The sequence below is a fragment of the Syngnathus scovelli genome, chromosome 19 (assembly GCF_024217435.2).
Source record: "Syngnathus scovelli strain Florida chromosome 19, RoL_Ssco_1.2, whole genome shotgun sequence".
NCBI lineage: Eukaryota > Metazoa > Chordata > Actinopteri > Syngnathiformes > Syngnathidae > Syngnathus > Syngnathus scovelli.
In genome coordinates this window covers 7,143,288-7,156,036 of record NC_090865.1, presented here as the reverse complement: position 1 = coordinate 7,156,036, position 12,749 = coordinate 7,143,288, and the positions used below count along the sequence as shown (strand labels likewise).

The 12,749-nt window shown below is 49.6% G+C and overlaps 1 protein-coding gene and 1 long non-coding RNA gene across 3 annotated transcripts; one reads left to right on the top strand and one right to left on the bottom strand.

Annotated features, from left to right (window-relative positions):
- Positions 1–6,524: 6,524 nt before the first annotated feature.
- nobox (NOBOX oogenesis homeobox) lies at positions 6,525–11,866 on the bottom strand. Of its 2 annotated transcripts, none has more exons than XM_049751787.2 (9): positions 11,729–11,866; positions 9,195–9,676; positions 8,840–9,014; positions 8,667–8,773; positions 8,213–8,352; positions 8,017–8,138; positions 7,679–7,877; positions 7,296–7,561; positions 6,525–7,013 (listed from the first exon to the last, which is right to left on the bottom strand). In XM_049751787.2, the coding sequence occupies exons 1-9, from the start codon at positions 11,754–11,756 to the stop codon at positions 6,610–6,612; spliced, it is 1,923 nt and encodes a 640-aa protein (XP_049607744.1). In that variant the 5' UTR covers positions 11,757–11,866; the 3' UTR covers positions 6,525–6,609. The 2 variants fall into 2 exon arrangements, with proteins under 2 accessions (XP_049607744.1, XP_049607745.1); XM_049751788.2 differs by having other exon boundaries at positions 9,195–9,705; positions 11,729–11,850.
- Positions 10,670–12,452, top strand: LOC125987488 (uncharacterized). Its single transcript, XR_007488019.2, has 2 exons — positions 10,670–11,210; positions 11,312–12,452. It is a non-coding gene; the product is annotated as an uncharacterized lncRNA (long non-coding RNA).
- The last annotated feature ends 297 nt before the right edge of the window (positions 12,453–12,749 follow it).

Below are 12,749 nucleotides of genomic sequence, written 5' to 3'. Positions count from 1 at the left end.
CACGCGTACTCAGCCTCCCGCCCCTGCGCACACACACGCACACACACAAAACACACACACATTACACACACACATGCCCTCTTTTAGTTAGCCATGTTTGCGCCTGACAGAGGGAAATACCTGCCCTGGGAGGACCTAAAATGGTGGTCAGGGAAAGGCAAACACACCTAGGATGGACAGGTATGGTGTGTGTGTCAGGGGATACAGGGGCAGCTGGAGTAAGGGTGCTCGGATGGAGCCAGATAAACACCAACATGAATTCCTCTTTTCTCCCAAAACATATTCAAAGGAAGTGGCGGGGGATCGACGCATACACAGAGCACTCACTGTGCACGTGTGCGAGCATGCGTGTTTGTGTTTAAAAGGTTCCAGTGGTGCTTTGACTTAGAAATTGAAATTGTTCTGTGAACACTTGCAAATTAAGTTTGATTTCAAAAGTCTTAAAAGAACTTTTACGAGGCATGGCATCCCCCAGGGGTCTTTCCTTTGCCCACTTGTTTTTCACTTTTTACTACAAAAAGCAAAGAAAAAAGACACCAATGTTTATTAATAATATTAACATTCATTACAAAAATTGGACTTCATTATTGTAACGTGACTGTTTTCTTTCATTATTGACTTACAAATGAAATTCATCCATCCATCCATCCATCCATCCATTTTCTTCCGCTTATCCGGGGTCGGGTCGCGGGGGCAGCAGCTTTAGGAGGGACTCTCAGACTTCCCTCTCCCCAGCCACTTCATCCAGCTCATCCCGGGGGATCCCAAGGCGTTCCCAGGCCAGCTGAGAGACATAGTCTCTCCAGCGCGTCCTGGGTCGTCCCCGGGGTCTCCTACCGGTGGGACATGCCCGGAACACCTCCCCAGGGAGGCGTCCAGGAGGCATCCTGATAAGATGCCCGAGCCACCTCATCTGGCTCCTCTCAACGTGGAGGAGTAGCGACTCTACTCCGAGTCTCTCCCGGATGACCGAGCTTCTCACCCTATCTCTAAGGGAGAGCCCGGACATCCTGCGGAGAAAACTCATTTCGGCCGCTTGTATCCGAGATCTCGTTCTTTCGGTCACGACCCATAGCTCGTGACCATAGGTGAGGGTAGGAGCGTAAATCGACCGGTAAATTGAGAGCTTTGCCTTTTGGCTCAGCTCTCTCTTCACCACAACGGACCGGTACAGGGTCCGCATTACTGCCGATGCTGCACCGATCCGCCTGTCGATCTCACGCTCCATCCTCCCCTCACTCGTGAACAAGACTCCAAGATACTTGAACTCCTCCACTTGGGGCAGGATCTCATCCCCGATCCGGAGAGGGCATTCCACCCTTTTCCGATCGAGGACCATGGACTCGGATTTGGAGGTGCTGACCCTCATTCCCAACCGCTTCACACTCGGCTGCGAACCGTTCCAGCGAGAGCTGGAGATCACGGCCTGAAGAAGCCAACAGCACCACGTCATCTGCAAAAAGCAGAGACGCGATGCTGAGGTCCCCAAACCGGACCCCCTCAACGCCTCGGCTGCGCCTAGAAATTCTGTCCATAAAAATTATGAACAGAATCGGTGACAAAGGGCAGCCTTGGCGGAGTCCAACCCTCACTGGGAACGAATCCGACTTACTGCCGGAAATGCGGACCAGACTCTGGCATCGGTGATACAGGGACCGAACCGCCCTTATCAGTTGGCTCGGCACCCCGTACTCCCGAAGCACCCTCCACAGAAGCTCCCGAGGGGCATGGTCGAACGCCTTCTCCAAGTCCACAAAACACATGTGGACTGGTTGGGCGAACTCCCATGCACCCTCGAGGATCCTGCCGAGGGTGTAGAGCTGGTCCACTGTTCCACGGCCAGGACGAAAGCCACACTGCTCCTCCTGAATCCGAGGTTCGACCTCCCGACGGACCCTCCTCTCCAGCACCCCTGAATAGACCTTACCAGGGAGGCTGAGGAGTGTGATTCCCCTGTAATTAGAACACACCCTCCGGTCCCCCTTCTTAAAGAGGGGAACCACCACCCCAGTCTGCCAATCCAGAGGCACTGTCCCCGATGTCCACGCAACGTTGTAGAGGCGTGTCAGCCATGACAGCCCCACAACATCCAGCGCCTTTAAGAACTCCGGGCGGATCTCATCCACCCCCGGGGCCTTGCCACCGAGGAGTTTTTTAACTACCTCAGTGACTTCGACCCCAGAGATTGGAGAATCCGCCTCAGAGTCTCCAGGCCCTGCTTCCTCAATGGAAGGCGTGTAGGTGGAATTGAGGAGGTCTTCGAAGTATTCTCCCCACCGACTCACGACGTCCCGAGTCGAGGTCAGCAGCATGCCATCCCCACTGTAAACAGTGTTGACGTTGCACTGCTTCCCCTTCCTGAGACGCCGGATGGTGGACCAGAATGTCCTCGAAGCCGTCCGAAAGTCATTCTCCATGGCCTCACCGAACTCCTCAAACGCCAGGGTTTTTGCCTCAGCAACCGCTGAAGCCGCGTTCCGCTTGGCCATCCGGTACCTGTCAGCTGCCTCCGGAGTCCCGCAGGCCAAAACGGCCCGATAGGACTCCTTCTTCAGCTTGACGGCATCCCTTACCGCCGGTGTCCACCAGCGGGTTCGGGGATTGCCGCCACGACAGGCACCAACGACCTTACGGCCACAGCTCCGGTCGGCCGCCTCAACAATGGAGGCGCGGAACATGGTCCACTCAGACTCAATGTCCCCCGCCTCCCCCGGGACGTAGGAAAAGCTCTGCCGGAGGTGGGAGTTGAAGCTCTTCCTGACAGGAGATTCTGCCAGACGTTCCCAGCAGACCCTCACAGAGCGTTTGGGTCTGCCAGGTCGGACCGGCATCTTCCCCCACCATCGGAGCCAACCCACCACCAGGTGGTGATCAGTTGACAGCTCCGCCCCTCTCTTCACCCGAGTGTCCAAAACATGCGGCCGCAAATCCAATGACACGACTACAAAGTCGATCATCGAACTGCGGCCTAGGGTGTCCTGGTGCCAAGTGCACACATGGACACCCTTATGTTTGAACATGGTGTTCATTATTGAAAATCCGTGTCGAGCACAGAAGTCCAACAATAGAACACCGCTCGGGTTCAGATCAGGGGGGCCGTTCCTCCCAATCACGCCCTTCCAGGTCTCACTGTCATTGCCCACGTGAGCATTGAAGTCACCCAGTAGAACGATAGAGTCCCCAGAAGGAGCGCTCTCCAGCACTTCCTCCAGGGACCCCAAGAAGGGTGGGTACTCTGAGCTGCCGTTTGGTGCATAGACACAAACAACAGTCAGGACCCGTCCCCCCACCCGAAGGCGGAGGGAGGCTACCCTCTCGTTCACCGGGGTGAACCCCAATGTGCAGGCGCCCAGCCGGGGGGCAATAAGTATACCCACACCTGCTCGACGCCTCTCACCGTGGGCAACTCCAGAGTGGAAGAGAGTCCAGCCCCTCTCGAGAGGGCTTGTACCAGAACCCTAACTGTGCGTGGAGGCTAGTCCGACTATATCTAGTCGGAATCTTTCTGCCTCGCACACCAGCTCGGGCTCCTTTCCAGCCAGAGAGGTGACATTCCATGTCCCAAGAGCCAGCTTCTGCAGCCGGGGATCAGACCGCCAAGGTCCCTGCCTTTGGCTGCCGCCCAGCTCACATTGCACCCGACCCCTTCGGCCCCTCCCACAGGTGATGAGCCCATGGGAAGGGGGACCCACGTTTCCATTTCGGGCTATGCCCGGCCGGGCCCCATGGGCGAAGGCCCGGCCACCAGACGCTCGCCTTCGAGCCCCGCCTCCAGGCCTGGCTCCAGAGGGAGGCCCCGGTGACCCGCGTCCGGGCGAGGGAAAACAAAGTCCATTTATGTTTTTCATCATAAGGGGCTTGGGTGAGCCGTGCTTTGTCTGACCCCTCACCTAGGACCCGTTTGCCATGGGTGACCCTACCAGGGGCATGAAGCCCCCGACAACATGGCTCCTAGGATCATAGGAGCACGCAAACCCCTCCACCACGATAAGGTGACGACTCGCGGAGGGGCAAATGAAATTCCATTTGGATAATAATGACATTTTCTTCATACAACGCATGAAAAAAAAAAAAAAATGAAATTCCATTTGGATAATAATGACATTTTCTTCATACAACGCATGAAAAAAAACAGAATAGTTTTGTAGCATTCCGACTTTTTTTTCTCATGCTATTGTGCCTACTGTATGTAGGCTTAATTGGACATTATGCTCCATGCTGAATTATTCTCTTACATCGTGACCTTTGTTATATATTGTTTTGAATCGTAATTTTGTGACTTTTAAGAATTGCGCCAAAGGGATTGTGGGAAAATCAGCTAATGTTAGCAAATGCGATGTTACTCAAACTAGCATCTTAAAGGTAAGCACAACATGGGTTGTTTCATCGATGAAATTATACAATATTGACACTTAGGAGCACATTAGCAGCAGCAAAAATTGTTTTGTACCTCATAAACTTAAGTCAATTCCACTAAGCGTGTTTAGGAAGTCTTGTGCTGGCAAAAACACACAGAGGAAAAAAATCTGCAAGTACGTACTAACTTCCTAAAACGTGTTTAGAGCAAAGTTGCGACGTCGTCCCAGCGCTGCGGTGGCGGCCGGGTGGCCTCCGCCGGGAACCCCGAAGACGTAAACACAAGAAAAAAAAAACATACTTTCATCAATACATTCACATATACAGTACGTATACACACACATCAATGGGGGGCCACATACACATGAAACAGAAGGCCCTCTTTTTACCACCAACGTCCCACCCCACCCTGCCGGCCGAACACGCATTCCTCGAGCCTCCCTTTACGCATTCGCAAAAGCGTGCACGTACACGCACACACGTAGAAGCCGCAATTGAGGATGCAAAACGGAGGAGGTAGACTCAAGAGTAAGTGGTCCAACATTTTTCCTATTCAAGTGAACATACGACAAAATAAACAAAAGGGTACATGCATATAGATTTGCGTGAGTGTGTTTATGAATGTGTGTGTGTGTGTGTGTGTGTGTGTGCGTGCGAGACCAGGATGCAATGGCCCTTGAGCTCGGTTCCTGGAAAACGTGTCATCTCAGGGAGACACAACACATATGTTTGCCTACCAATGTATACATCAATACACATATTCACACACATCCAGCGCGGCGGTGATGTAACACGCGCATGCACACACGCGTGCGCGCACACACACGCACGCACACACACACGAGGATCCATTCAATGAGTCTTGAAATGAATCAAATTTTGGATTAACCGTACCTTGAGAGACCACTTAGGGAAATTTGGAAAAGGATTTACTTGAAATTTTTGATTTCCCTTTTGCATCATTTTCAGTGAATCTTTCAAAAACCAAGGATTACTGATTGCAAGTTTGTTTTGTTGGAGTAATTGCTAAAGTTGTCTGTCAATTGCAGTGGCTATCATCTATTGTTAAAAAAAAGTTTTCTTTATTTATCAAAGTAAGAAGTGCTGATTTCAAAAGTCTTTTTAACACGGATGGGGTCTAGCTTTGAACCCACTTACTGAAAAGAGGAAAACCCCAAAATATTATTAGATAATATTCCTGTAAGTCACCATTTTATGGCTGTACATTTTGACAGAGAACATCAAACATAAACGGTGCGCTGCCAGCAACCAGAAAGCAAACTGTATTACTGGCTCACAGAATTATTATTTTTTTCAAAAATACCCGCTGTAATCTGCACTCTGTGTTTCCTTGCATAGATGGGCATCTGTTCTGGCTTCATTTGCCACCTTCCGCCACTGCGTCTAGTTGTTGTATCTTTGGAACGCAAACCGTAGGAACTGCCAGCTTTGTTCCATGCTGGACAACTGCTGTGTGTGTGTTTGTATGCGCGTGCGTGCGTGGTGATGCTGCAAAGATCTGGCCACAAACAGAACCATTGAAACAAGTTTGCCTTTCTTTCAAATCTCTGTCAATGTTGATTTAGCAGGATTGGGGTAGAATCCAGCATCCCGTGCACACGCACACACATATTTTACTGAAGCCCTCTACCTGTATTCTATACTCTCTCTGTTCACAGCAGAGGAAGTACAGAGGGAAAAGGAGGAGGGCCTGCCTCCTGGCCGAGGCTCCGTGGATCGAGTATTGGGGAGGCTTTGTGAGCGTCCTAAACATCACATGACTTCAACAAGCAGCAGTAGGCAAAGTATGGCCCACCTATCACATAAGGCCCCATTTGTTTGTTAATCCGGCCCACCGAGCTTTAACCTTTAATATTCCCAACAGTTATTCGTTGTAATCATCGCAGTATTATTTCTAGAATTTATAGGCTGCAATGATGACATTAATTATGACTCCAAATAATAGAGCATGATTACAATACTGTGTTATTTTTACTTTCTAATGGCTTTAAAAAGCAAATGTCGACCATGGTTTGCCAGACAGTTGTACCGGTCAAGCACAATTGACAGCGGAAAGAAACAGCGCTCTCTAGCGGAGACAAATGATGCTTCTGAGGAAACTCCCGCTGGGCCTGGCCCATCAAACCAGGACTCAATCGAAACAACTCTCAGGAGAACAAGAAACACACATTTATTGCAAGCTCGCGAGCTTGCAGCTCAAACAAACACAAATATATTATCACACAAACAGGCTCAAATGTGAACGGGGGACAACTCTTGCTGGAAGTGGCTGTGAATTACTCGCAGGCTGTCGTACTCAATCTTGAAGGAAGAAGGCGCCAGAGGGCTGTGAAGGGAGCCGGGGCTGGCCTGCGAGGGGAGCAGAGGTGCCACCGCCGCCGCCCCCCTCGTCACCATCGCGCCCTCGGCCCTGAGGCGGGACGGCTGCAGGGTGGACACGGGCGGCAGGGCAGTGGTGCCGCCGCGCGTGTACGGACGCGAGAAGCATGGCGGCACGCTGCCGGAGGAGGACGACAGCGGCATCTGGAGGTCCCGAGCGGCAGCAAATCCGGACGCATAATTGGGAGCGATCTGGCGAACGCTAGGCTGGGCGTACATATTAGCCCAAGGGTACGACTGGTAGGACGTCATGCCACCTGCATGCAAACACGGAAAATGCTGAGGTTGACTTTTGTCCCCCAAAATTCTGTTCCTTTTATCCCTGCGTTCAGAAATCTGTGAATAATGAACATCCACAAAAGAGTTTTGCAGTTACACAGCGATGCCACAAGATGATGACAAAGCGCTTCAGATGATCATAAAGCAGCAACAGCACCCATCTAGCGTGCACAAAACTGCACTTTTCAGAGTTCCTAAAAACAAGACAAGGAACTTGTGCCTAGGCGAACAGCATTGAGGATAAACCAAATGAAACTCACAGTGGCCAGTGGGCTGGAGCAGGATCGGTCCACCGCCCTGCGACTGCACGTAGTTGGCGCTTGCCGCGCTGCCAAATGTGAAGTAGGAAGTGGCCATGGTGTCCGTGTTGGGGGTGAGGTAGGGGGAAGGGGTGAGGAAGGCCATTTGGGTGGGCAGGGACGCAGAGGTCGTATGTCCGGGCGGGTACGAGGTCTGCAGCTGGAAGGGCAGCTGAGCGCTACTTTGATGGCTCGGCGCAAGATAGTCGGCCAAGTTCAACACACAACTGAAAACAACGCACAGCAAATTCTAATGTTCTACCTATGAGCTTAGTAAGGTGTCCAGTGCGTGCAGGTGGGTGCATGCCTGTGTGTGTGTGTGTGTGTGTGTGCATCGCGCTGACCTGCTGTCTGTCTGCAGTGGGTGGCCCAAGGCGGCTCCGTCGTCCACAAAGAGAGGCGGCCGTGGCGGTGGGGGGGTTTCCAGGTTGAAGTTGGCTGCGGCGGCGAGGTGGGGGAGGGGGAGGCTAGCTCGCCTCAGGGGGGGAGGGCTGTGCATGGAGCAGGGGCGCAAGTCGAGCTGCTCTCTCATTTTGGACTGACCTTGGAGATGAAACAACAGAGCCAGGAAAGCCGTAGGCGGCTGGTTAGCACACCTCCGCCATCATTTATATGCATCAGTGGCAGCAAACATTAGTGGACAGCCCCAAAGCAAAACTGGGAGTGGCTTGGGTTAATCTACCTGGACTGGTCGCCAGCAGCTGGCTGAAGGAGGGCCCGCTGTGTGTGGAGAAAGCCTGCGCCGCCGTCTCCAGCATTGGCATCGTGGCACTGACGGAGAACACAGGCGCAGACGGCACCTCGCTGAAAAGCGGGCGAGGGATCATCTGTCTGAGCGTGGTCTCAGTCGAGGAAAAGGTCAGCCCGGGCCTGCTCACCTGCTGGCGGTGGTGGCCATGTTGGGCATGGCGGGGAGGAGGGCAGGGCTCCAACTGGCCTTGCCGTGTTGCCCTTCCACTTGATTGGACAGCAAGCGTTCTGCTTTGCGCCATTTGGCTCGGCGGTTCTGGAACCAAACCTGACACAAAAGCATGGGAGACAACCAACATACAGAAAATGAAATTTTATTTCTTTTTACTTGTCACGAGAAGATTTACGGGACTGGACGTGAAAAGGACGGAAAAAGTCGGAATCAGACAGGACAGGCCCAGACTTGATCAATAGAGACATGTGCACGACTAGAAGGACAAGAGTGGCAGGCAAGAGAGGAATGGAAAAGACTTGGACTGGACGCGATCAGATGAGACAAGAAGCAATTGCTCTATCCCTATGGGGCTCGCAATGATTCTACGGACGCTTGGAACACAGCGAGGGAGGGGCGAGCAGGCACACCATAATCCTCTGAGGTGTGACGCCGACCGATGCGGCGATACCGTTCCTCTTTTCCGCGTCGGGGTAGTGGTCCTCCTGGAAGAAGGCCTCCAAGTGCTTCAACTGACCTGCACACACGCGCATCAGACGACACCCACCAATGGCCACTCAGGAAGGAACAACATGGCTCTCACTGCTGCTGTAAAGCGTCCTTGTCTTCTTCTTAGGCGGTGGTGGTGGTGGTGGCGGCGGTGGAACCGGGCAGCCTTCCACGCTCTCCATCCCGCGAAGCTCTGGGAAGTAGGGGGCCCGGCCTCGAACCCGGGCGGCGTAGCGGAAGGAGCGTCGGGTGGCGCACACCTGCGTGATCTGATACAAAAAGACAGACAAGGGAATCGAAATGTTCCGCCCGATTCCTCTTGAGATTTTGAGTGGGTCTACCCTTGACAAGCGTGCCTATCAAATTTCATGTTACTGAGTCAATCTGGATTTTTGGACTCCTGTACTTTGAGCTGGGCTAAATTGGAACACGTCTTAACAGCGGCTCACCTCAAGTGGCTCCAGGCCGTGCTGGGCCGCAGTTTGTGGTAAAGAGGGGGCAGGTGGCCTCTTAGTTGAGGTGGGTCGGACGAGGACTTGATTCTTAGACAACTGCACCACTGGTCCGGCTTCGTACAGAGCTGACCCGCCGCAGCCGAGGTAGAGAGGCTTGGTCAGGTCACAGGTTGGCCCGAGTCCAACGGGGGGCTCCGACAGAGTCGAGTTCCCTGCTTGGGCTTTGTCCTCCACCGCGCCCTCCTGTCCTTTTCCATTCTTCATTGGGGTGGAAGTGGTCTTGTGCTCGGGACTCTCGTGGTCTGCCTGAGTGACTTTTTTGCCATCCTGGTCTTCCTGCGGCGCTCCTTGACTAGCTTCCTCTTTCTCCTCCCCATCTTGTTCATCCCTTGCTTTTTCTTCTCTTTCCTGGCTTGTTTTTGTCCTCTCCTGACAACCTTTAGTTTGTATCTCCTTGCAGGGGAGAGTCTGACAGCCTGGAAGAAACATGTGAGGCGGGAAGCACCTCCAGCCCACCGAGCATCATCACCATCAAAAATCTTGCTTGAGTTCTCAAAATATACAGTAATCCCTCGCTATACCACGGTTCATTTATGCCAGCTTCATTACATTGTGGATTTTTTCTCACCCAAGAATTAATAAAAATCAGAAACTAATGAATTAAAAATAAAAGTTATAAATTGAGGATTTATGGCACAAAAGTTGCCCGTACACCAGCAGAAGGCAGGGAGTGCCCACACAATTGCAGTATCTACACTTGTACCTTGTTATTGGTACCTTGCTGTTAGCTGCTGCCTATTGCTGATTTTACTTTAATTTACACTGCACTGTAACTCTGTATAATTTGGATTTTTACTGATTTTAACTGATCTTCAATGTATTTTTTTTAACTGTGCCTTGATGCTTTAACTCTTTTTTTAAATGCCTTTCATGTTTCATGCCTTCAGCAGAAGGCAGGGAGTGCCCACACAATTGCAGTATCTACACTTGTACCTTGTTATTGGTACCTTGCTGTTAGCTGCTGCCTATTGCTGATTTTACTTTAATTTACACTGCACTGTAACTCTGTATAATTTGGATTTTTACTGATTTTAACTGATCTTCAATGTTTTTTTTTTTAACTGTGCCTTGATGCTTTTAACTCTTTTTTTAATGCCTTTCATGTTTTATGTGAAGCACTTTGGATTGCCTTGTTGCTGAAAAGTGCTATACAAATAAACTTGCCTTGCCTTAGAAAAAAAGTTCTAAAAACATATTTACAGTATTGTATCTTGTTATAAAAAAAGGTTGTAATAAAAGAGTTCTAAAAACAGATTTACAGTATGTACAATTGTACCTTGTTATAAAAAAGTTAATAAAAGTTCTAAAAACATTTACAGTATGTACACTTTAGCTACATTTACATGACATACACCCCCCACACACACAATTATATTTATATTTATAATTAATTTCTGTATGTCATTCATACATTAATATAGTATTTACATGTTTGAAACTATTAATGTTCTAATGATAACATATGCAAATATACGGTTTAATATACATTTCTTAATACACAAAAAATGTATGCATGTTAAAAATGAGAGGGTGACCACGGTTTTTCACATATCGCGAGTGGTCTTGGAACCAATTATCCACGATAAACGAGGGATTACTGTATGTCACACTTGACGTTTCTTTCGGCCTAATTAACAGTGGAGCAAAGCAGTTGAATTAAGTAACGAGAACTTTTCATGAACTTTATGTTGACAAAAAGTTGATTAAATGATTCTAAATATATCAGACGGAAAGCAATTCAAGTAACGGGAGGGACTTCATTAGTCATTGAGTTCATTGAGTGTCCCAGGTGTCCAGCCCACTGTTAATTATTAGCTCGGCCGGCTAACTAGCACAGTGTGCTACCCTTCGACTCGAAATACGAGGTCGCTGAGGTTAATTAGACACTTTTGGCATCTTCAAGGCGTCTATCCCGGGGCCCTGGACTCGAGCCTGCTCATGATAGCAATCGTAAACTTTAACTTTGCTGGATTTTGACTTTCTAATCGCTAAATGAAATTGAACACTCTTTACTTTTTCACGCACACACATGGTTTTCCTTTGTTTTTTAGACTTCCTCTGAAAAACTGCGGGTGTCTGGGCGGCATGCTGGATGGAGGCTTCTTCTGAGCAGATGCAGAACTACACAACTTTTGGTTGAAACTCTGAGACAACTCGCTTTTAACGTCACATCAGCAGAAGGAGTGCAGCAATTTGGGAATTCGAAGCCAATTGTAGTTTGAAGAAGTTTTTCCGTTGAGCACAGCTCAAGTGTTCATTTGCTATTTATGAGCTGCAGCTGTTGTAAAATGCCTTCTAAATCAATTTCCATTGTATTGTTTTGTATTTAAGAGGTGTTGCAAGTCATAAATGGTCAAATGAAAAGACTCTTCGAAAAAAGAAACGGCAAGCTTGTCAATTCACGAGCACTGAAGCTAGCTGAAAAGGCAGATACATAAGCAGATATGTGCAATTAAAATCGGTTTTACCAAAAGGTTGACTTAAGTCTTCATCCATGTCTTCACCGAGGAACTTAAGGGCCGCTGTTATTTAATGAGGCGAGTCGCAAGCAAACGTGATTAATTGGCTACTTGATTGGTAATGTAGGGAGGGGGAAGAGCGGCGCGGCAGCCAATCAGCGAAGGCGAAGCAACACATGTAATTTGCAGAACCTTGTTTAGAGTTCTGTCAAATAAGCCACAAATTTGGCACAAAAACATGCGGCATGTTAATTTGTTGCACTCACAATGAGCCGATTAAACACTTATATGCACTACCACAGTCGGCCATCAGGCGGCGTGGTTACGATAAATGCTCCCGTGTTTTTCTATGGGGAGGAATCAACATCACTCCAAAATCAGCAATGTGCTGATGCATATTTGTCGTGAAGTCACTTATCTGACAAAATGTGCACTTGTATTTGTCAAATGTAGCTGGAGTTGAACTTAAAGTCCATGCACATGGTGACCAATAATATACCTCATACCTATAAATTTGGGGAAATGACAAAATAGACGTTTGTGTGTAAAGAAAGACAAGTATAGTTTTTTTTTTTATTTTAGCCAATCAGGTCTTTTATTTGGAACAGAGGCAGATTAGTGACAGGGCGACAGTGACGCGGTGGGGTGGGCTGGAGTGCTCCCCCCCCACCCGCACACTCACGCAGCCAATGACTCGAAGAACTCAGCCTTAAAAAAATGCAAATGTATAAAAACCAGGAATGAGAAGAGCAAACATACAAGTCGCCTCCACTTACGCGCGCGCACTCGCACGCATACTTGGCTACAAACGCGCGCACGCTTGGAGACAGAGTCACTTTAGAAAAAACAACACGTGTTCACGTCATTGCTGCCTGGCCGTGTGGACGGACGCGCTCGGCATATGCGTGCGCGTGTGTTAGAGACATTCGGTTGGGAGCGAGCAAACACACAAGGCGCGCGCACACACGCTTGCAAGTGGTGGCTTCAAATGAGGTGCTTTCTCACGCACATGCAAGTGTCACACAAAATC